We start from the raw sequence: 27,687 nt of genomic DNA on the forward strand, positions 1-27,687 counted from the left end.
TATATATATAGGAAACCTTTGATGAAATTCTTTGATGAATAGAAAGTTCTAAATAACAGTATTCAAATTTTTTTTTTTTTGCAACCAGGTAAATGTCTTTATGGTCAATTTTGATAAATGTAATGCCTCCTTGCTGATTTAATCTTCCAAACGGTAGTGTGTTTTAACATTTTTTTTTGCAGAATTTCCATATTTTAATACCAAACAAGTAGTCAAACAATATTAAGTTAAGAAAATAATTGTTGCAATAAATCTAGGCAATAAATCAATTATCAAAACAGTTGTTAGTAGCAGCCCTAGTAGGTATAAGGATTTCCTGGTGCAAGAAGAGAGAAAGCGAGCAAGAGCGCAACAGAAGCAGAGAGGTAAGCGAGAGCAGTTCCCATAGCACACATCCTCTGTGTTGTTTGTTTTGTGTGAGAGTGAATGATAAAAGAGGCATGAAATCAGCAAAGAAAAGCAGGACAGCAGTAAGAGTCCATGGCCCTCCATCACCGGCTATACAGCCCCAATGTGGCAGCTCGCACAATGGACCCTGCCAAGACAGCTGTGTGAGTATCAGTGTGTGTGTGTGTGCTTCGGTGTGTGTTTGGGTCACCGGTAAATAATTAACCTATCGTTCTCCGGTGACCGGATCTTATGAGGGTGGTAGAGGCTGGTCAGAATGGGGGCGCAGGATGAGGGAGAGGTTTAAAATGAGTAAGACAAAACTCCCGTGAAACTTGCTGAAAACCAATGACTCCAAACCACGGTGGGACGTCTTTAATGGGCTTTCTTTTGCCCCAAAAGGTAGCCAAATCTCTTTCTTTGAAGTACAGCGTTCTCTCAAACAAATTTTCCAAAAAGCACCTAAAGTGCCCGTTTAGTGCGCACACAGGCGATGCATTAATTAAACCACCACAAACACTGCGAAGAAATATAGAAATGTTAATTACGGTAGGACGTCTTTAATGGGCTTTCTTTTGCCCCAAAAGGTAGACAAATCTCTTTCTTTGAAGTACAGCGTTCTCTCAAACAAATTTTCCAAAAAGCACCTAAAGTGCCCGTTTAGTGCGCACACAGGCGATGCATTAATTAAACCACCACAAACACTGCGAAGAAATATAGAAATGTTAATTAATTCCTGCTGAATGTTATTGTGTGGTTGGCAGCACAGTCACGCACCTCTGGAAAACAGCTCAACTTCACCAAGTGGGACCATTCAATAAAAGCCCGCCTCTAAATGCACAAAAGACATTCAAGAGAACGCCACTATCCTTCACAACAACAATTAGCTGCCCTGTGTTATCCTGGTCCACCGACACTTGCCTGCTCCTTTAAATACCAAAAGCTCCTTTAAAAAGAGCAGTAAATAGCATCTCGGGCGGTTTGCTGCTAACCCCTCCCTGACTCCTCCTCACTGTCACGTCCCGTGATGAGTGCCAATGGACGACCTCCGCTAATGAAATGAGTGAATTATGCATGGCGCCAGTTAACGCTCTGATTAAAACATCATACTGACCAGTTCTCTTAGCGGAGGTGCTCAGAAACAATGGGGGCTGTAAACACTTTCCCAGGACTGCGCTGCTGTAATAAATTTGCATAGTCTGGCATGGGACAAAAAGCTAATTAATTGAAAAACAGGCAGTGGAAAAAAAGTTGAAGAGAATGGGAGGGCCAGCAGGGACGATACAACTTGGGCGTTGAAAATAAAATGGACATCAAGTTTAGTAACATCTCTTCCCACTTGTTAATGAGACGGGTTTATGGTCTTCATTTTGCCACGGTGCTGGAGTGTCGTTTCATATGTTGTTATCTACTAAAGCAGAGGAAAAGATGCCAGCCTGGAAAAGGACAGGAAGGACGATACTGTACCTTTCTGTCCATGTCGACTGCTGAACTTGTCTCCGATCTCTGGTCTACGCGTCTGCCTGAGCAGGATCTTGATCAAGAAGGCATCCTCAGCATTGGAGGAGATCATCACCTTCTCAATGTAGGATTCTGTCGCTCCTTTGTACCTATAGAATGAAGAAATTAGGCATTTTGGTTGCTATTAGGCAAAAACAAAAAAACTTCTTTGTACCTATAGAACGAAGAAAGTGGGCATTTGTGTGGCTTTTAGAAAACTAACTCAATTATCCCAAATAAAACTGTTGGAATATTGCACAGTGGGATTCTAGTTTCATTTCATCAGACAAATGGTTTCTTACTTGACTGGCACGTCTCTATATTGTGGTTGGCCTGGCTGGGCACTGCCCTCCAGTGGCGTTTGGGTGATGGTGGGCATTGACTTATTCACCAGCACCTGCTTGTTCTCGACCCTCTCACCTGTGAGGAATGTGACATAAAAAATCAATATATATCCTTAGATCAACACAGTCAAGATTATTTGGCTGGAATGTCTTACCAGGCGAGCAGATACCGTCAGCATCCAGGATACTGTGTCTCCAGATGGGCTTGCGTGTTTCTGCGTCCAGCATTGGACCCATCACTTTGTCGAAGGTCTGGTTAGTGTACCGCCTCAAGGTACACTTGGCGTTCTTGTACACCAGACATCTACCAAAGCCTAATGCAAGACAGAAAAACAATAGAAGACAATGAACAAAAGTGAAAACTATGGAAATCTACATTATTTTTCAGATTTCATTCTCAATTTCATTTGGAAAGTTAATATATTCACTTCAGAATGCTACTAACTGATAACTGAGCGAGTCTAAGCATTCAGCATTACTTGTTTAGCTCTTACCTCTGTCAAGAGAGGCCTTGTTGAGCACCAGAGCATCTTCTATATCATACCCGAAGACAGAAAAACAATAGAAGACAATGAACAAAAGTGAAAACAATGGAAATCTACATTATTTTTTAGATTTCATTCTCAATTTCATTTGGAAAGTTAATATATTCACTTCAGAATGCTACTAACTGATAACTGAGCGAGTCTAAGCATTCAGCATTACTTGTTTAGCTCTTACCTCTGTCAAGAGAGGCCTTGTTGAGCACCAGAGCATCTTCTATACCATACCCGCTGTAGCTCATTACAGCCACAGTGACGTTCTGGCCTGCGGGCAGCTTCTCAAAGTCAATCAGCTCGATGGTCTTCGTCTTCACTATAGGCTTCTGTGGGTACGCCAGCAGGTACATCAGGGTGTCTATTCTGTTCCTCTGGTTATAGCCAATAGTACCTGATCAGAATCAGCGATGAAATGAGGCATCACTCACTCAATGGGGTTGAGCAAGATGCAAAAGAGGTCAAATACTGCCTTAGTGTATAAATTAATATTTTTATATAATATAATTTATTTTGGGCTTTTTGCCTTTTATTGGTTAATAAATATCATTATGTATTGTGTATTATGAAGTGTTTAACAACACTGCTCTGACCGACATACTCGGTCAACCAATGAAAGAGTAGTTTACCCAAAAATGAAAATTGTCATTATTCCCCCTTCATGTTGTTCCAAACTTGTCTGACTTACTTGCTTCTACAGAATAAAAAAAGAATATATTTTGAAGAACACTCAGAATCAATCAACATTGGATCCATTGACTTCCATTGTATGAACATATACTGTAGATTGTATGGATTTTTTTTTTAAATATTTATATATATATATATATATATACACACTGAACAAAATGATAAACGCAACACTTTTGTTTTTGCCCCCATTTTTCATGAGCTGAACTCAAAGATACAAAGGCTACATAGACTTTTTCTATGAACACAAAAGGCCTATTTCTCTCAAATATTGTTCACAAATCTGTCTAAATCTGTGTTAGTGAGCACTTCTCCTTTGCTCAGATAATCCATGTTCAGTGTATATATATATATATATATATATATATTTCTCAAAATATCTTCTTTTATGTTCAACAAAATAAATAAAATCATACAGGTTTGGAACAACATGAGGGTGAATAAATAATAATAGCAATCATTTTTTGGGAGAACTATCCCTTTAACAATAATACATTACCATGAACTAACAATGAACAATACTTTAAAATTGTTTTAATTCTAGGCTAATGCAAATTTTTTTTTTTCATTATTAATAAATGTATTAACTAATGTTAATTTGTACAGCTTAAAATGTTCATTTCTACAACTAGGTTTTTAAAACTATCCAAGACTAATAAATATTGCAAAAGTATTGTTAATTATTTCATGATAGCCCCTGCATTATCAAATGTGAACATATAGAGAGCTTCATTGTTACCAGAAAGGCATTTACAATTGCCACTAAGGGTTTTCTTAACTTGAGGGGTTTGTTGCAACTCAATTCAACGCTTTTCAAACAATATGAAACAGATAATGCACATCTGATCACATTTAACCAACTGTCTGAGAGGGGTGTTGATATGAAGGCTGGTGCTGGCAGTGTTAAAATCTCTGTGGTGGAGGTTTAGCAATGGCAGAGATGGAGCGGGGACGGGGGGGTGAGGTTAAAGCAAAATAGCCGCCGTCCCTTGAGGCCTTGACATTTGTCAGATGCTATTACTCTACAATCAGGGTACAAGCACACAGTGTGTGATAATAGGGCTGGGGCCACACAACTGGATTTGCACATGTATGGGGCTGTCCGCCCAGAAAAAAAGAAGACAAGGTCTAGGATATTGTGCCAAATATAGTCGCAGTCTCAGTGGTTTTGTAATGGGGGTGGTGGCCAGGAGAGGTTTAAGTAGTTTTGGTAACCAGGGCAGCAGAGTGTGTGTGCTCTCTTTCCCTCTTGCACAGCTGAGCACACTAACCCTGCTCCGCACACTGAGCTCAGGACACAATGAATGCCTAATGACACTCAGAGACACTGGCAGGAAAAGGCCTCCACACACACACACACAAAAGCGGGTCTACGCAAGCAGGCTATGTTTGATGTCCACATACATACAGAATGTGATGTGTGTGTCAAAAGTTTTAAATGCCAGAATGAAGGTGAGTGTGTCTGTGAGTGAATAGGAGTGTGTGTTTGGAAGTGGATGTTTGGAGATGGAGACTGTAGTAGTCTTACCCATAGCCTGCTTGCCCAGAGCACACTGGTAGGTGTTTCTGGGGGACTGGTTATGATGAGGGTAAGGAATCAAACCAGCACAGACCCCCAAGTAGGGATGTAACGATTACCGGTTTGACGATAAATCGTGATAAAATACCCCACGGTTAGTATTACCGTTTCATATTTTAATTATCACTATAACCGTATTCGATTACCGCGATTTGAACAACTGAGGATAAATAAATACTGTACTGCACAGTGCTCCAGAGTGCGACCAAATGGGCGCATTTTGAGATAATTTTTTCTGTCGGTGCGACTAAATTTTGTGTGTGGTCACACTGGCGCGACCACCGCATTATTTAACTCATAAGCGCTGCATTTCTGTTGCATGTGAGAAACATCAAATGGCAAACGAAACTGAAAGCATAACGAAACTGCGTGACTCGTTTGAGCTGCGCAGCGCTTCGACTGTAGAGCCTGGTTTATACTCGCCGCGTCAGGAGCGCGAAGCTGCGTGCAGCAAAAATGTATCGAACTCGATACCCAGCCCTAATGAAAAGACATACATAAGACAGTCCCGAAACTGCATACTGGACTCTTCATTCAAATCTAATTTTCAAATATTGATTGGCTTCAAACGCACCTGCATCCCTGAGACAATTCCTCAATGTGTTTGTTCTTCACAGCTGGCTGTCCGTTCTTCACAATGATGTAGGGTCTACCAGGATCACACAGAATGCAATTCAAATGTGTCTGTGCAACATACGACAACTAACAACATTGGTTTTAAAACGGTTTATATTCCAAATGGATTTTAATTATGTGATATAAAAACAACTATTAGTACCTGCACAAACGGCCCCCATCAGAAGAAATATATACACATCGGTCGGTCAAGTTGGTTGAAATGGACACAAACTCGTTTATAAAACCTGCTCTACGCATCAGTCTGAAGGTGTAGACCAACTTCTGATGGTCTCTGATTACTCCAAGAATGTTACCTAGAAAGAAACACGTTTTATTTCCTGAGCAAAAAAATAATTACTTTCATATATTTTTACCATGATTTTACCAAAACACCCACTACATTTTCATTCAATGTAACAATAGGTCATACACCATAAAAAATGTTGTCAGGCATAATTTAGAACAAGAATCATTACATGACTTTAAAAGACTATTTAACATTAAAAGACTATTTATGGATCACAAAAACTAATTTATTGTAATTTATATCTTTACCAATCTTTCCTTCAAACCACCAAGTTTTAACCAAGAAGTTTTTAATCATTTAAAATATAATATAATTTATAATATTCAGTACAGGTCAGAATAAGCATGTGTTCCATTTTTACATAATATATCAGTTATACTGAATCTCGATTGATCATTATATTAATGTACTGTGCCATTTTATACAAATGTTTAAATTATTTTAATTTTAATTAAAATTTTACTAAAATGGATGATTATTTTTGAAAATAATATATATATTTATATTGGAACCTACGTAGGTATATTCACGAACGCAAAAAAATAATGAAAAGGAAATATGCTGTACCATAAACTAATTAAAGATTTACAAGTGTAAATGTGTGACAGCAGTATTAATGCACTTTCAAAGAAAAAGTTTTGGCTTGTTTGAACGATAAGAGAGACCCACTTTGGTGCCACCCAGATGCATACACAGCCTCAATGTTGTGTGAGTCACTTTGTGGGCAAGCATGTTTGTGGATTAACTTGGGAGGGATTGTATTTATTTATGCATTGACACCTGCTGTGTTTGCTAATTAATTAGCCACAGTGACGGCCTGTGTAATTTGTAACTTATCAAGGCTGTGAAAAACATATACATGAATTAATTAGTGGGGTGAATTTTCTGTGACATGACATTAAAAGGTAATCAATGGCACACCCTTTTGTAGTATGAGCGGCAGAAGTTCATTTGAATATTATTCAAATGCCTGCAGCCTGTCTGTGTGCTTGAAAAATAAAAGGGGGAAGAATGTGCTGTTTGGCTTTTGTTCTGTCTGTGTGTGTGCAGATACCATTGAGGAAGACAGTGGGGTAGGACAACTCCTCTCCACACAGAAGGTTGATGTCCTCCACTCCCAGGTTGAAGGCCAGCTTGATGATGGGGCCGTCCTCCATGTCTGTAGTGATGTGGGTCATCAGAGCCAGATTTTTTACCAGACCACAAGCCTAGAAAACAATCAAACAGCTGTGAGAATCTAAATGATTTTAATAAACACAATAAATCAGTGGCAAACCAATATGGCTTTTTCAGTGGCCATTGCTGCTCTACTCCATAAAAATAAGTCATTGAATTAATTGTATAAGTGACTGCACTTTCATTGCATTGAAATAAGCAGTGTGAACATCAAAATTTCACTTAAGCATCCACTGATGATGCTGACAAGATGATGATGTTTTCTAAATGAGGAACACTGACCTCTCCTTCAGGTGTGTCTGAGGGACACAGCATGCCCCACTGGGAGGGCTGAAGGGAGCGGGGACCGCTAGCCTTCCTGGTTTTCTCAAACTGAGAGGAGATCCTGGTCATCATGCCCAGGGCTGAGATGTAGGAGAGGCGGGAGAGAACCTGAGTCACACCCTGCCTGTCCATCTTAAACCTCTTCAGGGACCAATTCCCCTGTAAGACATTACTTATTTACATTTTTAGAGGAAAAACTATATTTTCTGATATGCAGCAGCAGTCTTTATTGTTAGCTAAAATAAAATGTAATAAAGCTGAAATCAAATAACTATTAGATAGATTATTAGATAAGAAATGCAGCTTTGGTAATTAACTGAAAGTTTAAATTGAAATACTACATTTACTAAAACTGAAATAAAAATTAAAGCTGTATAGAAAATATTTTAAAAGCAAAAATAAGAATGACAAAAGACCATAAAATTACTAAAACTCAAACTAAAATGAAAACTGAAAATAAGAAAATAAAGCTAATTCAAAACAGTATATAAATACTAAAACAACACTGTGCTGCAAATCTTGAATTACATACTCTACTAGTCAAAAGTTACATGCCTGCCTGAATTTGCTTCTTATGATCTTAAAAATTGTAATAAAATTAATGCAATGTTTTACAGACAAATCTAAACTGTGCCTACATAAGATTTCACTTAAATTTATTTTAAAATTGTTATTATTTCTATTATTTTTTTAATCAATGCATTGGAGTGAATAGTGAAACAAACATGGAAACTTCAGCAATACTGTTTAAAAAGCATCCCAGGTGGACACTTCCTGATCTGTCTTGACCTGTGGACCGGTGACAGATGGACCGGGGTCTGGACTCACAGAAGAGATAGCATTAACCAAGTGATCTGGTCCTGTCTCATGTGCTTCACCACATCAAACTGAGCTGCTCTCTGCTTGGGGATGATCTGGTCAGCGATCTTCTTCAGCTCTGAGTTGAACTTCTTGAACAGATTCTCAAACAGCAGTGACAGGAGCTTAAGGAACACAGAGACAAAGCGTGATTCATTGAAATGGGTACAAAACAAAAACTGTATTTTATCTTGCAACCACAACGCTACATCATATATTTATAATCCAGTCATTAACAACCAAAATTATCACATCAACAGAAAAGAGAAAAAAAAAAGGACAGCCAACAGATGACTTCATCTTGTCTTTTGAATCCCAAGTGCTGTCTTTTCCAGATAACTTGTTTTTATTAACTTTATCTGGCTCTAACCCTCCCTCTCTCCATCTTCTTATCCCAGATTTAATAAACAGGTGTTTCCACGCTGTGATAAATTTGACCTGGCCTCTCATTCTCAGATTTTCTTCAATAGAAGCCCCTCCCCTTCTGCTTCACATTTGCATATGCGAAAATAAACATCCTCACCGAAAATTAATAAAGAAATTAAGCTTCCACAGCCCAGCCAGGCCAATTAGTTGAATGTCAGGGAATTGTAAATGAGGAGAAAGGGGATTGGAGGTGCTGGAAAGCGTGCATGTGCGTGTAAAGCCCCGCTGAAAGGGTTCCTGTCACTCACTAACTCCGAATTGCTCACACACTAACGTAAGCAAGCGCGTGCACACATAAACACACCCCACCTCGGTGCAGGCGGGGGGAAATTAAAGGATTTAAGACAGCGGTAATTACATTATCACAGTCGGGCTGGTGGATTAGCTCAATCGCTCCAGTCAAGGCAGCTATTCTTTTGTCATAGCCGGGTTAAATTATAATAAAATGGAGAAATCCCTGAGATTGGCTGGGCTGCAGTCGGGCGTTGCTGCCACATATCTCGCCCGCAACAAAAGCGGGTCGACTGGGAATGGAAGGGAAGGCAGAAGCATGGGGGTGCGGATGAAACAAAGCACTGGGAAAATAATGAGGGTATTATAATGACAAGCAACAAAAGGGAAACAAAAGGGAAGGTGAGGGATTGGGCGCTAGCCAAGCCTGTATCTGCTGGTTTTGGCTTCTGATCAGTTTCATAAGAGGCCAACAGTGTGTTTAATGAGAGAAAAAGAGATCAGTTATGTTAGACAAGAGCACAAAAAAAATTTGTGCGCACAAGCGAGACGGCACCCACATCCAGGATGTAATATGAAATCTGTCGTACAGGAGCAACAATCTCAAAAGAGATACTAACAAACATTACGCGCACTAATCTTCAGTTCCCAAATACATGGCTGTGCCACGCAGGACAAAAACAGATAAATAAACACTAGCATTATCATAATTAACGGCCTGAGCTTGGAGGGGCTGTCAGTCATTCTTAATAGAATTAGAGGGGGTGTGAATGGAAAAGGCAGACAGAGATGGATGGAGGAGGGCGATGGATGGATGGAAAATGGTGTTGCACATTGTACTTTCTTCTAAAGTGAATATTTCATGAGCCTTACATTCATCTGTGTGGATGCCAAGCAGTTAGAAACATTAGACATGACAAGGGCAGCTGAGGTTTGAGCAAGATGTGACACTGAGCACCACATTTGTCAATTTTTTTTGATAGTAATGAAAGGGGCAAGATATTTTTCAGACCAGATTCGAACCTACTTCTCTCATATGAACAACAAAGCTCAATAAACCAACCAAATGCCATTTCTGAACCCATCAACATTTTGAAGAGCAGGGTTGCAGAATAACCACCATAAAATGCTGTTTAAAAGTAGGCTATTTTGCTCACCAGGGCTGCATTTATTTGATTAAAGTTACAGTAACAACAGTAACATTGGGAAACATTATTACAATTTAAAATAACTGTTTTATTATTATTATCAATGTTGGAAGTAGTTGTGCTTCTTAATATTTTTATGGAAATTCATTTATTTGAAAAAAATCTTTACTGTCACTTTTCATTAATGCATTCTTTCAAAATAAAGGTATTCATTTCTTTTAACAATAAAATCTTACTAACCCTAAACATTTGAATGGCAGTGAATAAGGCTGCTGTAGAACTGAGCACTTTATGCATGCGTCGCTGAGGTTGTATTGGAGAAAGCTAAATGATTATGTGCAGAGGTTATAGAAGACCTGTTATTAAACCCTCTAAGAGGCAGATACCTGGCCAGCCAACTCCAGACGTTTGTTTCCATAGTAATTGCAATCGTCCACTTTGTTGTCCCCTTGAGCGAGAATCACTCTACGCACCATCACAGCGAGGTAGATACACTTAGCTCAAAAGTTAAACTCTTTTACCTGGAGACACAAAATTTGACAGGTCCAAGTTACAAACAGGCAACAAATGTAATACTCTGATTTAACTGCATATCATGGAATAAAGGCAATCAAAGGAAGAATGAAGGCATGGGGAAGATTATTCAGGATGTGGGGATAACGGGCACTTTAAGTTCATTTAAAAATGACGTACAGGTACATGGGTGAGGATAGTAGAGGCTAACAGCTCTCTGGCCTCTTCCATCTTGGTTTTCTTAGGGCCGCTCCACATACGCTGACGCCTCACTTTATTACCAATGTATTTTAGTGCCTGAAAGGAAACAAAAAGTACACACAGAAGAGTCATTAAGATGCAACGTTTCGAATTTTCTTTTACAAATATTTTCACTAGTTTCACTATTCTCTTGTATTTAGACTTGATGGCAGTTTTGCATTTCAAAGTATGTTATGAAGAATTAAGTTATAAAGAATGAAAAGCATAATGTTTTAGAGCCTCAATTAATAAGATTAAACGCATCAAATCAAAGCATTTAATCTGGAGTGACTGAGCTGCTGCAGGGTTCACTGGCTTTCTAAAGGGGTATCAGAGAACTGGACCCCTCCATAATACACACACACCTGAGCCAGCAACTTGTTTTGCTCCAGAGGTCAAAGGTCACACAGACTAGGCTTCTCCTTTAGACCACCCACTTTGAGCCATGGAATGATGTGCAATTGACAAGTACCACTCCTCAAAGTTGTGCTAAAACTACTTAAAATGTTTCCTGAGTATATTGTGAGAAATGCATTAGCTGCTATGATATAATGTCACAACTACTTAAAAATCCTCCATCCCAGTGCGAATTTTCTTTCAAACCTGAATAACTTAAAAAAACAACAATAAAAAAACAATAGTATTATATTAAAACAATTGACAAATGACTGTTGTATACATACAATTGTAATATATGTACATACACTCATGCAAAATATAAAATATAAATTATATATAAACACGCAGACTTTCAAAAGTGGAGTCTGTAATATCTTTGTTTTCCAAAAAAGTACAAGTTACAACAATTTATAAAGCATTTATGTAAACAGAAATCTTTCGTAAAATTGTAAATGTATTTACTGTCACTTGATAAATTTAATGCATCCTCGCTGAATAAAAGTATTAATTTTTTTCAAGAAAAAAAAATCTTGCTGATTCCAACTTAAATGTTCTGTAATCTCAAAAATGCCACTAGTCCAATAACTTTCAATTCAATCACATTTTGTGTTTAAATGCAATAAGCAAGGCTTAAATCTTTTATTTTCAATATAGCTTAAAACTCTTGACCGATTCTCAGTCCTAATAACACATCTTATCTAACTGAGGTCTGCTCAAGTCAATTGGTGCACACATGCAAGCTCATTAGCAGACCTTTGATGAGGCCCACACAATGTCACAACCATGTAAACAGGCATTCACATCCACTCAGACACAGGTTGCTAGGATGCAGATATGGTCCTTGCTGACCCATTGTTGGGTCTTGCAGTGAATAATACATCTCAGATTCGGCAAACTGTGCCTCAGCATTTGATAATACACCTCAAAAGTAGGATACTTGGTTTTTTGAAAGCTTGAAGGTTTTAAACATTATTCAGTGGTCTGATCTTTAATCGAAGGTATTTGGTAATACTTAACATTGTTGTTTTGTATGTGTTACCCATTTACAGGCAATGCAAACCACTCTTATAAATTATAGCAGAGATTTTGTCAGAGGTACCCGAGTTTGGGTGAATATTTGGGCCTTCTGACACTCCTCCAAACTGGGAGCAAAAACAGCCATGACATGTTCCTCCATGCCAATCATCTGAACTATCTCCTGATCACTCTCCACTCCCATGGCCTGATGAATGACAGAGATTAAAAGTGAAATAATCAAGTAAAATCAAGTATATCAAGTAAAATAAGAAATACAATATATACAGTTGTATATTTACAGCAAAGTGATTGCAATAGTATTCAACACAAAAAAACAGAGCATGTAGGACCCTGCTCTAGTGCAAAGGTGAATATGGTGCCACAGGCCTCGATGACATTTATTTATGCTAATAAGGGACTGTGGGAACAGGACTGGGTGGATCACAGTGCTTAAAAGTCTCCACCGTTTGGCACGGCTGCTGTGTTGCAAGGAAATCCCAGTGGAATGTGCGGTGGATGGACAAGTGCAAAGCAAACAAGCTCGACAGCCGATTTACTCCTCGCCCTGTCCCTAACCAATCTGACCCATATGTTTAGAGAGAGCCTGGGGTGAGGGATTTAGGAAAAACATCCGTCATAGTACAAGCCGGTCCCCTGATATGAGCTCTAATTAAATATCTGTTTCAACTGTCAGGTTATATTCAACACAGTGTCAATGAACAGAAGAAACATAATTAAAAATGCATAGAAAGGAAGCATAAATACTAAAACAATTTAAATGCTATCAAATGCTTTAGGAAAGATCTTGTAAAAAAGATTTCTTCATTTTATATGACAAATGTATCATATCAATGACACATTTCAATAGCTGCTTAGAATATCCTAACAGCAAGTAATGGTAAAATATTAGAGTATAACATCACCAGCGAGTTCTTTCTGACATATTAAATAGACATTATTAAACAGATGCTGATGGGTCAATAAAGCGGTTCAAATTCCATCCTACATTATGAATACAGTCACAGCTAAAGCTATATGAAGCCATTTCATTAACTAAAGAGACAGTACCATTTTAAGTTTGGGGTTTGTAAGAAATTGTAAGGTCTTATGCTCACCAAGGCTGCATTTATTTATCAAAATTAGAGTAAAAACATTAATAGTGAAATATCATTACAGTTTATATTTATTACAAATATATATATATATATAAAAAAAAAAAACTTATTCCTGTGATGCAAAGCTGAATGTTCAGCAGCAATTACTCCAGTCTTCAGTGTCACATGATCCTTCAGAAACCATTCTAACATGCTGATTTGCTGCTCAAGAAACGTTTCTTATTACTATCAATGTTGCAAATAGTTGTGCTGCTAAATATTTTTGCTGAAAACGTGATACATTTTTAGGATTCTTTGATGAATAGAAAGTTCAAAAGAGCAGCATTTATTTGAAATGGAAATCTTTTGAAACATTTTAAGTGTCTTTACTGTTATTTTAGGTCAATTTAATGCACCCTTGCTGAAAAAAGTATTAATTTCATTTTATTTATTTATTTTTTTTTATTACACCGAATTTTTGAACGGTACTGATGTAATACAATTTAGCAATACTTTTAAATGCGTGTAATTGGTTTTCAGCCAAGTTGCACTGTATTCTTTGTTAATGTGCGCCATCTGCTGGTTGGAAACAGCATGTGGCCTAAATAATGAAACTGTGTAATAACCTAAACCAGTGGTTCTCAATTCCAGTCCTCGTGTACTACCGCTCTGCACATTTTGTTTGTATCTGTTATCACTTCAGCAATTGTTCTATTCGACCGTAAGTGCCCTGCAAAGTAGACATCACAGGATATTGATGATTACATTTCGAGTTCCATTCAAAGGGCATTAAAGTGTGCGAGAAATGAATTTAAATTGTATATTATTTTACACTTCTCTAGTAAGTTTAATCTGTGTGTGAAGACGCTGCAGGCCGTGGCGTAGCGCAAATCCATGACTGAATGTTGAAGTAAATGGACTTCCTGTTCTCAGGAAGTAAGAAGCAAAGAACACCGTGTAGGGACCATGTCAATCAGAACACAGTTCATGCATGGAGCTCTCTTCTCACGAGCTGGTTATCTGAATCAGGTGTGTTAAATAAGAGAGACATGCAAAATATGCAGAGCGGTGGTATACAAGGACTGGAATTGAGAACCAATGACCTAAACCATGAGAAGTGCAAGTATTATATGGCTTTCTTTGTCAACTCCATCATGCTTTAAATCACCATCTTTAACCACATTCTCACCTTAAAGATGATAGCAATAGGTGCATCCTCAGAGAGGGTGTTGTGCTTTAGGTAAAAGCGGCCCTGTTTCACAATCATGTTGGTTCTGCTCTTTTTCTCATGAGTAGAACTACAAATCAGAGACAAAAGACAGATATATGAGCACACAACTAGAGCTTTAAAGGTGTACTTCAAATAAAGTTTAAAGGGGTCATATGATGCTGCTAAAAAGAACATTATTTTGTGTAATGAAATGTGTTTATGCGGTTTAAGGTTAAAAAAACACATTATTTTCCACATACTGTACATTATTGTTTCTCCTCTATGCCCCACCTTTCTGAAACGCGTCGATTTTTACAAAGCTCATCGGTCTGAAAAGCAAGGTGTACGCTGATTGGCCAGCTATCCAGTGCGTTGTGATTGGCCGAATACCTCAAGCGTGTGACGGAAATGTTACGCCCCTTACCATATTGTGATGCCCTGTCCCGCCGGAGCGACGAGACAAACATTAAAACCCATTATAAACGAGGCATTTGTTGCATTCAGTGGGGACATAGTTACGGATTATAATGACTTATACTGTCTTTTTACGCGTTGTGCGTTGCAAATGACAAACAACAAGCGCTACTCTACACTGCTCAAAACTCGCGTTTGAATAATCAGTGGCAAGAAAAAGGAAAAATTGAAATCGCATCATATGACCCCTTTAATATTATTACTTAAACAGAAAAGCAAATTCCAGCACCTGGTGACCGAGGCTCCCACTGCACCTTTGCGATCTTGCTCCACGATGATGCGGTTCTTGGATAACTGCTCCTGAATGAGAATGACTTTTTCTTGCCCTTTTACAATGAAATAACCACCTGCACACATACAAATCCTGTATCATACATATGCACCATGACCTGCTCCCACACGTATGAGCTTCAGATGGGATTATCTGCATCAAACTATGGCATACAAACAACCAAACATCACTGAGACAGTCTGAATACTACGATAATCTACCTGGATCCAGGGAACATTAATTAAGCTTGGAGAACTTCATCGGCGTCTTTCCTGTCCAATACACAGTTGGAGCTTCGCAGCATTATTGGCATCCTATTATAAAAAAAAGTGCATTTAAAATTGCTAGGGAAAACAAAATGCATATTAAGTGGTGTCTGCAAAGCTTTTAGCCCACACATAGGTAACTTCCAATAGGGAGAGCATTGCGAATGATCCTCTGGCTGCCTCGGTTATACTCTATATCCACAGTGATGGGAGCTGAATACGTTATATCTCTCAGACGACACTAGTGGTTAAAAAGCATAATCATCATGAGCAAATACTGCCATCTTGATCTTTTTTTTTTCTTCAAAAAGCTTTTAAGTTTGCTTTAAATGAGAATATTCTTTAGGCCACAGATAAAGATGTTACCTCGTGTGGTGACACCTGTCTGGTTACATTAAAGCTTTCTTCTACATCAGGCATGCCAACGTAGATATTGAGATATCTAGGGACAGATGAGGTGTAACATGCAGTGTTGGATAACTAAAACGATTAAAAATAATTTTCGGTAATTGAAATGAAGCTGATATAAAATGAAACATAAATATAAGATTTAAAAAAGAGAAATGTTGCCTTGTCAACTGAATATCCTTACTTCAAATACCACATTGGGTCAGCATCACTTGTGATCTTCTCTTTGCCTTCATTATCTTTTTTTATCTGGAGAGATTAGTAGACATTAGGTTTATGCTACTAAAGCTTTTTGTCAATATCAAATTGTTTTGCTGGTACAAAAAGAAATTAAATCCATAATGTGATGTCATGGAAACCACAAAAATAATTTTCGGTAATTGAAATTAAGCTGATATAAAATGAAACATAAATATAAGATTTAAAAAAGAGAAATGTTGCCTTGTCAACTGAATATCCTTACTTCAAATACCACATTGGGTCAGCATCACTTGTGATCTTCTGTTCGCCTTCATTATCTTTTTTTATCTGGAGAGATTAGTAGATATTAGGTTTATGCTACTAAAGCTTTTTGTCAATATCAAATTGTTTTGCTGGTACAAAAAGAAATTAAATCCATAATGTGATGTCATGGAAACCACAACTGACAATAAATGTATTGCATTTACAGTATATGTAGAGAACTCTGTACCATCTTTAAACAAGTCAACAAACCTCTACATTGACGAAGTAATTGAAGGAATCGATGTGCTGCTTAACTAAGCCTTTAACCTAAAAATAAATAAATAATAATAATAATAATAATAGTAAAAAAAATGACATGAACATGAAATTTGAGGCTTTAAATCATTCAACATAATTCTTGCTGGATTATAAGAATGTATGTATAAGAAGAAAAGAGCATGTATATAGATAGTTGACAAATAACACAAATAAATTACTTTGCGATTCAACATCAAGATTTTACATTTGTAATCTTTTTTTTTTTTTTAAATAAACTTTTATATATAATCAAACAAGTTATTTTTGAGGTTCACTTAAATACTTCTGTGGTGAGACAAATTAAGTCCAAGTATGTATTTCTTTGATTAATATGACGTAATAAAATTGCATAAATAATAACTACACAAGTTGAAAATGTTGTTTAATATACTTTTAAACTATTTATTCTTTAAAACAGCACAGCATTCCTATCCATATGCTACTGTCAGATCATACGTTTCATATGTTGCATTTATTATGATGATTCTCATGATGACGCTGGTTATTTTACCTTCAAAAAGGCTGGAAGCAGCTTCCACTTTTCCTGCAATACAGAAGAGGATATGGGGATTTTATAACTAACAAATATAATAACGTTTGCTATTTTATGACAGTTGTACTCATGCCACTACTCACTCACCTCCACAGTGTCGACAGGAGCAGCGAGCTGCTGGGGAGTCATTTCCCCAAACTCCTCCTGCAGCATGTCTGTTATTAGTTATGATGGCAATAAACCGCAAATGCGAATAATATCATATAAGTTAGGAAACCAGCATACACGCCGGAGCCAGGTGAAACACACTCCGAACGGAAGTTTGCGCTACACGTGAAAGTGTGAGGTGTAGCATGAAAATCAGACCGGGGAGGAACGTACGTGCGCGTATGTATTCCGACCAACGTCCACGGTTTTTTTTCTTTCTCCCTAATGTAACTAAAATCGTTATTTAAACAGTATGAAATCACTAACAGAATTAGATAAGCAAATTTTTGACACTGACCATGCATACAATAAGTCAAATGTTCTTACTTTTTGTATTAATTAATTATTGTATTAACTTGTAAAGTAGACGCATTTTCACAAGTGTTCTCAGACGTTTGAAGTGAACATTTGGAGACACTGTAGTCACCATATTTTTCGTAATTAGTAATGACATTATTTTTTAATGTAATAATTTATTTCTGTTTACATAATTAGTCCTGTGGTGTGACAAATTAATTTCTAAATGTACAAATACTGCCCGTTGTCTTTCATTAATATGAGGCCATGAATCTCTATCTGTAACAATTATACAATAATCATGAGTTGTTTATAGTAACTATATGAGGTAAAGCACTGCTGTCACTGCTTATGTCATGTCAGCAACTCATAAATGTAATTGAATTCTGCAAATAATCACACAAGTGGATCAAAAATTATTTTTAATGTTAAATCTCTATTTTCCATTACCATCTAAGTATATAACAGCAGTCATGGTCAAAATAAGCAAATAGATATAAAAGACAGAAGAAATTACCACTGTATGAAAGGCAGTTCTGAGGAAATGAAATATTTGCTCAGATTTAAACTTCAGTTAAACTCTGTACATGAGCATACTGTAGTTTGTTAAACATATTAGCAAAGTAAACAAGCATCTAAAAGTAAGACTTCTCCAATACAAAACAAATGTCTACTTATCTAAAATTACAATATGCCTTTAAAAAAATTTCAGATTTTTTTTTTTTAAAGCTTGAAAGCTACTGTCAGGGTAGTACAGTTGTGGGATCTATACGTGTCTGTTGTTGCTGCTCAGCAGTTTGGGATAAGCGGTCCCGATAGAGCGGCCGCGTCTATGCACCACCATCTCCAGCTGGTACTCATCCAGATTGACCACAGCTGTGGTGGTCTTCTCAGTGGATGTGAGGAACAAAATGGTAAAGATAGCCATCTCAAACTCAGGACTCACACCAACAAAGGCGCTGGCCACTGGCTTGACCAAACCATGCCAGCTGAATTACACATTCAAGACGTGGTCATCTTCATTAGGCTGCATGGAAGAAAAACAAGCACAGATTCAGCAAAGACTGCACATAGAACAATAAATTCTTATATATTTTTCTTCAGATTTATTGATGAAAAAAGTACCACATCATTGTCCCTGGCTTTGTAGCCCTTGTAATCAAGAATCTCCTGCTTCTCTTGCAGGTAAAACTGGACCCAGTTGTGAAGACCCCATTTTTCCAAATCAGTTCCAATGAAGAAACATGTTGAATGGCCTAAGAGTCAATTTTCAGCAAATTTTCATTTCTGGGTAAACTATTCCTTTAATGCTCTAATCTAATGACAGCAGAATCATCACACATTCTTCCACATGCTTTTCCCCTTGTCATAATATGCAGCTTCCAAGAACAGGGTGTGGCAGGGAACAACCACAATATTTTGGTTAGCAACAGGAAAAAAGTTGAACTTGTCTTTTAGAGAATCTTTCACTAAATCTTTACACACAGTCTTTACAACTTTTCATTTTTGTTATTGCCTCTGTTATTGCCACAAGAGAAAGAGATGCATTTCGATGTGGTAAAGGATAGAACTTGAGTTATTAGAGGGTGAATTCATACCTTCATGACTGCTGTCTCTAAAATAGCATCCAGAAAGGAGTTATTTTCGGTCACCTCCTGAGCGGTCACCCTCTCTGCCACACCAGTGGATCTCTCATAGTTGTCCAAAAGCTTCATGAAGCCTGTTGAGAGGTAAGCAAAATCACCATTTAAAATCACAAAAGACCTTTTTTGATGGTGAAAACAATTTCATGTCTGGTCGTTTGGGTGGGTAAATATTATATTCAGTCACACATGTAAATGAAACAAATGTAAACCTTCCTTTACTTCATTTCTTCTAGATTTTTTGCGAATTTGTAAAGTTTCAAACACTTAAAAACAAAGTAATAAGACTGAAAACTTATGCTCCTCTATGTAAAATATTTTAATGCTGATCTGATTTTTCATGCTCCTGATTTACCTTTACTTACCTTCTATTTTATATCTATTTCATGATTAATACTGTGTATCCAAAATATGTGATGTGATTTAAGTTTACATGCGTGAGGGTTTCAGATTAGCATTTCAGATTCAAATATTTCTGGTAACATGTTGCTTCAAGCAACCATGTGGTTTCGCTCATAAATCAAAAGGAGAGACTGAATGCAACATATAACAGCATTCAGAATTCCACCAATCAACTTTAAGATTAACTGCCTGCTTAAACACAATTACATTTTATAAAGGATCTTGCTGTGTCCCTGTTAAAGGCATGTTTCAGCACAGCTCCGTGGATAAATAAGCTTTTGTGCAAACTGACAGTTAGAGGTTTTTGCAAAAGAAACATATGTGCATAAGTGGTAATGGAGTTCAGTTTGGCCTCATCGACACTGGTAAACAGTGAGGATGAGGCGTGGTCTACCGCACTGGTGCTTCCCTGTGGTATGTAACCAGCTTTGCCCTAAAAGAAATGTAAGACGCTTTTTGGAAAAAAGCGATATATATTTTTTTATATTTAGAGCTGATATGGAATAAAATACACACATTTTTTTTATGTTGTACTGGTGTAAGTGGCTTACCCTCCGTTTCTGTCTCTATGATAAAGGCGGAACCACATGTAGTACAACTGACTCTTAAACTGTCTCAGAACTGAGCGTGATTTTCTCTTTCCAATCAGGTACCGGTGGGCACGCTGAGGGAGTAAAACATGTATTTTTTTTATGAGATAAAAGATTTAAAGCAATAGTTCAACCAAAATTAAAATTTTCTGAAAATTGACTCGCCCTCAGGCCATCCAAGATGTATATAATGTATATGATTATTACAAACACGCAGCTTTCAATCGCAAGTAAGTGCGCCGACGCTGATGGCTGCCTCCGTGGCGTGCTCCGCAGTTGTTTTTATGTTTTTGTTAGTTTGTCCTGTCTTTAGTTATATCCCTGCGATCAGTTTCACCAGAGACGAATTGCTGGACATTCGGAAGTACACACCACCCGATATTTCACCGGTTTTTTTTGCAAAAGAAACATATGTGCATAAGTGGTAATGGAGTTCAGTTTGGCCTCATCGACACTGGTAAACAGTGAGGATGAGGCGTGGTCTACCGCACTGGTGCTTCCCTGTGGTATGTAACCAGCTTTGCCCTAAAAGAAATGTAAGACAATTTAATGTTACACTTGAGCTGTCATTAGATTTAATATTGTTTGACATTAAAATACTGACACCTGTAGTCAGATATTGTACTGAGTCCCAGGGCTCAGGCGATTCACATCCAGCTTCCAGAGCTCATTGAAAATATTTGAAAGCTCCTGGTTGACAGTTTGACTGAGAATGTAGGGAAAAAAGTGAGTTGTATAAAATGTGCGTAAATTTTGTACAAAACGTTCTCAGGTGTAGTAAATGGCATTTATATAATAGGCACAATTAGAAAAGAAGTTACCTAGATGCATCACTAAAAGTAAACAGAGCCAAGAGCACAATGATCCATCCAAAATAATACCTGCAACATACAAACATATAAGTAACACTTTACAATTGCTTTAATTTATTTATCTTTTTTTTGTATATATATACTGTGTACAGTACATTTCATGCCACTTAAATGAACATAAATTATGCAATAATTTAATTTAAGTTCATAAAAGTTAACCTCCTGGGACTTACAGTAAAGGAGAGTGCAAAAATAATGCAAAAAAAAAAAAGAAGAAGGTAAAAAGCAGAGAGAATTTTCTAATAAATAACTGATCAACACTAAACACATGAACTTAAAAATAAGAGGAAACAACAAAGGTACTAAAGATCAACACGTTAAACTCAATGACCTTTTGCAAGACAATTATGCTTTTAAAACAGATTAAACATAGACAAAAGTAAAAAAAAAAAAAAAAACGTAGACGTACAAGTGTATGCAAAACATTAAAAAAAAGTTTTCTACCTACCCCCTGCGCATTGCGTTTGGTTTGATGCGCGCACAGATGAACGCGAGTTATTTGTGCAGTTTTCTTCGTTTTGTTGAACGTCTCACAACAAGAGCTCGCCCGGTTAAGTGGACCCTGGCGATGCTCTCATGCCTGAATACACCCAAATATGTTGCGTCGATCCATTTCTATCACAGAAATCGTATATGGGGGTCGAATGAACATTTACATCAAACGGGAACATAAGTGGGCGGACCTTAGCAGAAGTTGTCTATGTTTGGTCAAGAATGATAAACCTAACTAATAATTAACCCACATTACCTTTTCACTGTTTATTTCTAATTCACGGACTAATAAAATGTAATTATTGAAGTTTAAACTATGAAGTTTGCTGAAGCAGCACGCGGAACACTTTGTCACAATGTAATCGTTTCTTTTCTCCGCGCTGGTCAGGGTGGACAATCACACTAATGCATGTGTGATTACTTGTATAAAGATTTGATATGATAGTTTTCATAGAGACGACAGAGGAAGATTTCCATTTGTATATCAGATAGTAATAATCTGCATGAAAACTATAATAGATTTCTGTACACAAATATATTCAATAAGCCAAAAGACTTGCTGAGATTTGAATACGGTTTGTCTCTCTGAGCTCTCATGCGCCCCCTACTGAAAGCCAACTGGAAACAGTCACACAATGACATGAAGGACAAGGACTCTTTTCATCAGTTTATTTCTAAGAACTGAAAGCAAAAGCTGGACATAATGTATAACCCAAGTCAAAACTTAATACTGAAAGCATGGAAACAACTTACATTAATTTATAATTGCCACTAAAATTGCACACAAAAAAAAAAAAAGGATTTTATTATAAAATGCTGACAAGCAATTGTCTAGAGATTGTCCAATAGATGGCGCTGTTGATTAAGTTATGTACTGTCCCTTTACCATGGTACAAAATAGTTTCTCCACAAAATGCGCTTACTGTCATTTTAATGTATTTTAAATGTATTTTGTATGACTGTGGTGGCAAAGCCACAGCTATATTGTGGAAACAATTGCTATGATAACTACAGTATTTATTTTGACAGCAATGTTACTCTTTGTAAAATGGTTATCTTAAAAATGTATGTAAGGACCTGCATTCACAATCTTCATTCATTGAAGAATTTCTGCTCTGACAAGTAACAAGTCATACACTATTGTTTGTAGAATTTACCAATTGTGTAACTAATTGACATGAATACAACAAACAATTAAAGCCTGCATGCTTTCAGCATTTTATTCACCTTTAAAAATTAGTAAAAGTCAAAGTACAAACATGTAACTGAAATGGTAATGAGTGGCACTATATTTTCAATATAATTTTCAGCTGCTTACAATTTTGTGCACATGCCAGTATTGCATTAAAGATTCATGCTACATGATAGCATTTACATAAACGAGAACATTATTGCTATCCTAAAGTACTGCAGCAGAGGAAAAATAATTCACAATGAACTTTTATTAAAGTAACAATATTTTGCTGATATTTTATCCAAATGAGACTTAAATAACATGCAAACCTTTACAAACCAGATGTAAAGTATATTGTACAGAGTTCTGCATGCAAATACACAAAGCATATGCAGTATCAATGCATGTATTGGCTTGATAAACTAAAATGTACAGGTCAAAATACAACTAAAAACCCTATCATATGTTTAAGACTGCACCTGGAAAGATCATTCAAAAATATTGATGTTTATTGCTAATTTAATTATTGGCAGTGTACAACTTTAATTTATCAACAATTTAATCAAATATATCTTTGATTTTGACTGAAAGTGTCCTTGTGCTCTTCTGTCACCATAATAACTGGCACAAACCATCTGTCACAGATTTAGGCAGGCAGATGAAAAAGAATGCATACTGTATCTATCCAATGACCAGCAGATTACAGCAGGACTGCTACTCATTATAGTTATAAATCATATCACATCGATCCACAAAAAACAAAAATGACCACTAACACACACACACACACACAGGGCAGACATTCTTCCATCTACCTTTATGAGACATTAATTATTAAACAAAATGTTCTTAAAAGGCAATTAAAATACTTTAAATTGGTGTTTTTATGAGCTGACACGTGGTTCTGTTTGATATATTTGGCATTCAGATGGAGGTGCGTGTGTGGAGGTGTTGGCAGAAGGATTGGCACAGTCACTTCATATTAAAGCAGCAGCACTAGGGGCGAGAGTGTCCCTGCGGTACCCTCACACGTTGGAGTCATCATCCTTCACACTGGCATTGGGGAACGTGGAGATCCCCTTGAAGAACTCGTCCTCCTTCAGCATACTCTGATCACAAAACACAGGATGCACAGTTTAGGCTCAAGCACACCACTGTATATATAAAGCAACACAAGTGAGATCAGATGTGCAGCTGCTTGTTACCGTTAAGTTGTTGATGCCCTCTGAGAAAACGCCAATCTGCCTTACTGTCCCTTCAGAGTCCTCCATCTGGGGATTGCAAAGAGGAACAAAGTCATACAGGTGTTAATGATTAATCAATGATCGATTCATTGTTTTTAATGATTTGATTTAAGGTTATTGACGATTGAATAATCAACTGACCATATGGAATAATTTAGATTTTTTTTACGTTTTTGAAAGAAGTTTCTTGTGCTCACCAAGCCTGCATTTATATTTTCAAAAATACAGAAAATACAGTAATATTATTACAATTTAAAAGAATGATTTCCTATTGTAATAAATTTTCCAATTTAATTTATTGCTGTGATGGCAGAGCTGAATTTTCAGCTGGCATTACTCTGGTCTTCAGTGTCACATGATCCTTCAGAAATCAAAATTATCAGAAGTAAATGACATTTTAAAATGTATTACAATAGAAAATCATTCTTTTAAATTGTAATAATATTTCACAATATTACTGCTTTTACAGTTTTTTTTTTTTATCAAATAAATGCAAATTTTGTGAGCATAAAGAGACTGCTTACAAAAACACTTAAAGGCAGGGTATGTGATTTTTCAAAAACGCTTTAGAAAACGGATTCGGGCCGAATAGCAAAACAAACTTGTAGCCAATCAGCAATAAGGGGCGTGTCTACTCGTGATGTGGAGGAGAGAGCTTTCAGTGCATGGGACGGACATTAGCCGAGCCGAGCGACAGAAAGATAGAGATGGTGGATAAAAAACAAGAGGAAAACGTCTGTGGAACGATAAGGCAAGAAGTAGGACCCGTGTAAATATCGGATCAGCTTTCCAGCGCTGATCCAGTTTTCTGTCGGGGATTTGTTGCACCGCGCCGCTCACGTCCGTAGACACGGTGTAACATTGGTTTTGCTTTGTTTCACAGAACTAATCGTTGCCTGGGTTGCGTACGTATATGTGGGGCGGAGCTATCAAAATAGGGGCAAGACCCTTTTGGGGTAGGGGCGTGTTTGTTTTGGTGATTTCAAATATCAACATTGGCTACCAGAAATCACTTACTCTGCCTTTAAAAATCTATTATTTTTAAATTAAATATTAAAATATCGGTAAATATTTAGTAAATATTAATAATTTAGGTAATTATTGATCATTTAAAAATGAAACTTAAATGCATTAAATGTTATTAATCTTTTTTACATTAAATTCAGTTGACTGAAACTTAAAATGAAAACACAAAATATTTATATAAATGAATATACAAATAATAAATGTATTATATATTTAGATATATTAAATATTTAAAATATTGTAGTTAAATTATTATTCCGCAAATCTGCCACATGACTTTTGTGGTATTAAATGCTAAACGATTAACCTGACTACCAGACAGCCAGGTCGATCAGTGCCAGCGGCCACTGCTTTTCACACTGTAGCAAAGTAAAGCATCATATTCCATCATGCACCAGAAAGCTTCTATCACTACCTGGTCGAATCGATCTAGGTCATCATCATAGATCTGGAGCTCCATGCTTCTGTAGCCTTTCTGGAAGCTGCGTCCTTTGGGCATCTCCACATCCATGGGACAGACATACTCTTCATTGTCCTCTTGCTTCTTCTTCCTACCAAACCCTCCAAACGCCAGCTTGTGCGGCTAAATTTGACACAGACGGCATTTAAAATAAAAATATGTCAGCATTTGAACTCCAAAATGAATGAATCACATGCAAGTTCTGCAGTAGATGGTCTGGAGGTGTTCTGCATCATACCTTGACTTTAGCTGTGGCGGTGAGTAAGGTGTAGTCTGGGTTCTCTAGACACTCCTGTTTGAGTTGCTGGGCCTCAGAACCCACCAGCAGGTTCAAGTGAGTAGCCAGATGCCTCCGCAGCAGAGTCTTGTTGGGGGGAATATTCAGCAGCAGAGCCATTGTCTCCACATTGAAGCGAGGTTCCAGCACCTGAAACCACGAACAAAATGATGCCCATTTGATAAGAAAAAATTGCACTTTTGCAGATGCTTTTACCTCAGCTTTATTTTCACTTTAGCAACCTGGGGTTAACTGCTATGATAAAGGTCCCGGTATACTTTACATTTACATTTATGCATTTCACAGATGCTTTTATCCAAAGTGACTTCCATTGCATTCAAGGTACACATTTAATCACTTCTTGCTTTCCCTGGGAATCAAACCTATGACCTTGCTAGCATCCTGCTCTACTGTTTGAGCTACAGGAAGGCTTCAAGTGAATCAAAGAATGAACTTGTGTGACATCATGATGAACAAAATCAGACCAAAACAGCTTGACAAAAGCAAACTTTCCAGAGAAGTTCAGTCTGGCCAAACTACCATTGGTCTGTGGTGATTACTTAATAGGTAGGTGTGTTCTGAGGCTCCACAAGTATAAACATGAACACACTGCAAAGCTGCTTTATAGTAGAAATTGACGTGTTTTTTCATGTTTATTACTGTAAAGCTATGGAGGACCAAACCTGCTAAGGAATAAGTGATTTTAAATTAAATGTAGTCTTTTTGTAATACATTTTCTTTAAATATATATATTTTTTTTCACTATTTTTATTCTTTTTAAGACTTATTTTTATTAATTTTTTTTCATTTGCTTTTTTGGAATATTTATTTATATATGCATTCATTTATTTATTCCCACATGTATTTATTTCCATATTATAAATAAATATAACTTGACTTGAAATATGACTTGAAATTCCAAAATGTAGAGCTGGAGCAAACATATCCACATCACTATGATCGGATGCTTTTTTAATTGCTGTTTTCTCACCACTGTCATTTTTATTGTGTTTATTTTGTTACTGAGAGGAAAGCGTGCAGAACATATTTACATATTCATGTAAATGCCAATTTCAGCAGCATGGGCACAAAGGACGAAACATAACTTCACTGTGAGTATATCGGGGCCTTAAGGGGGTACAGTGTTCATGGATCAACCCTTTCAAGCCTTTAACCTACAACTTTTCGGATTCCAGTGCAAATTTTTAACCATTCCAACCAATAACCTAAACTAGTACAAAGTAATTTCTCACCATCAGTCCTCCATGTACTCCACTGCCCCTCAAGTTGGGTGCGTATTCAGCCAGGTCAGCAGACCGCAGCCACTCCATCACACGGTGGTTGGTCCATTGAGAGATCTCAGCAGGACTTATGTTGTTCTGAAATAAAGGTGAACATAAGGATTGCTAGTATAAGTAAAAAAAAAACAACAGGACAGCACAGATTAGAGTTTGGTCTCTCTTCCTACCTCATCTGAAGGTCTTCGCCGCAGACAGTTGGGGTCGTAGTTGTTGAGCCGGAGCACCTGGATGGCTCTCTTAATACTGAGGTGATGAAGAACACTGCCCACTTTCAGAGACAATAGGTCATCCTGTTCAGCATGGACAGGAGAGAGTGGACATGAACAACTTTCAACTAAGCAGTTTAGAAATCATGTGACACTAAAGACTGGACTAATGACTGAAATTCAGCTTTGCCATCACAAAAATAAATGACATTTTAAAATTTATTC

The 27,687-nt window shown here is 37.1% G+C and overlaps 1 protein-coding gene, 1 long non-coding RNA gene and 2 pseudogenes across 2 annotated transcripts in view; all 4 read right to left on the reverse strand.

Moving 5' to 3' along the window:
* LOC107740374 (DNA-directed RNA polymerase III subunit RPC2-like) overlaps window positions 1-17,592 on the reverse strand; it is a 21,687-nt pseudogene extending 4,095 nt beyond the window's left edge.
* Window positions 17,593-18,301: 709 nt separating this feature from the next.
* LOC107740384 (poly(U)-specific endoribonuclease-C-like) lies at window positions 18,302-19,118 on the reverse strand (annotated as a pseudogene).
* Window positions 19,119-20,823: 1,705 nt separating this feature from the next.
* On the reverse strand, window positions 20,824-21,964 carry LOC107740199 (uncharacterized). Its single transcript, XR_001640067.1, has 4 exons — window positions 21,731-21,964; window positions 21,232-21,291; window positions 21,017-21,116; window positions 20,824-20,935 (listed from the first exon to the last, which is right to left on the reverse strand). It is a non-coding gene; the product is annotated as an uncharacterized LOC107740199 (long non-coding RNA).
* Window positions 21,965-22,153: 189 nt separating this feature from the next.
* The window catches only part of LOC107740396 (liprin-beta-1-like), a 30,728-nt gene continuing 25,194 nt past the window's right edge, over window positions 22,154-27,687 (reverse strand). The window contains exons 21-26 of the mRNA XM_016552822.1: window positions 27,424-27,546; window positions 27,209-27,334; window positions 25,917-26,105; window positions 25,634-25,801; window positions 24,154-24,219; window positions 22,154-24,057 (exon numbers count right to left, since the gene is read on the reverse strand). Coding sequence (XP_016408308.1) covers window positions 23,974-24,057; window positions 24,154-24,219; window positions 25,634-25,801; window positions 25,917-26,105; window positions 27,209-27,334; window positions 27,424-27,546 — 756 coding nt within the window. The 3' untranslated portion in view covers window positions 22,154-23,973. The remainder of the gene's footprint in view (window positions 24,058-24,153; window positions 24,220-25,633; window positions 25,802-25,916; window positions 26,106-27,208; window positions 27,335-27,423; window positions 27,547-27,687) is intronic.

This window comes from Sinocyclocheilus rhinocerous, unplaced genomic scaffold (assembly GCF_001515625.1).
Source record: "Sinocyclocheilus rhinocerous isolate Xijiao unplaced genomic scaffold, SAMN03320098_v1.1 scaffold2055, whole genome shotgun sequence".
Taxonomy (NCBI): domain Eukaryota; kingdom Metazoa; phylum Chordata; class Actinopteri; order Cypriniformes; family Cyprinidae; genus Sinocyclocheilus; species Sinocyclocheilus rhinocerous.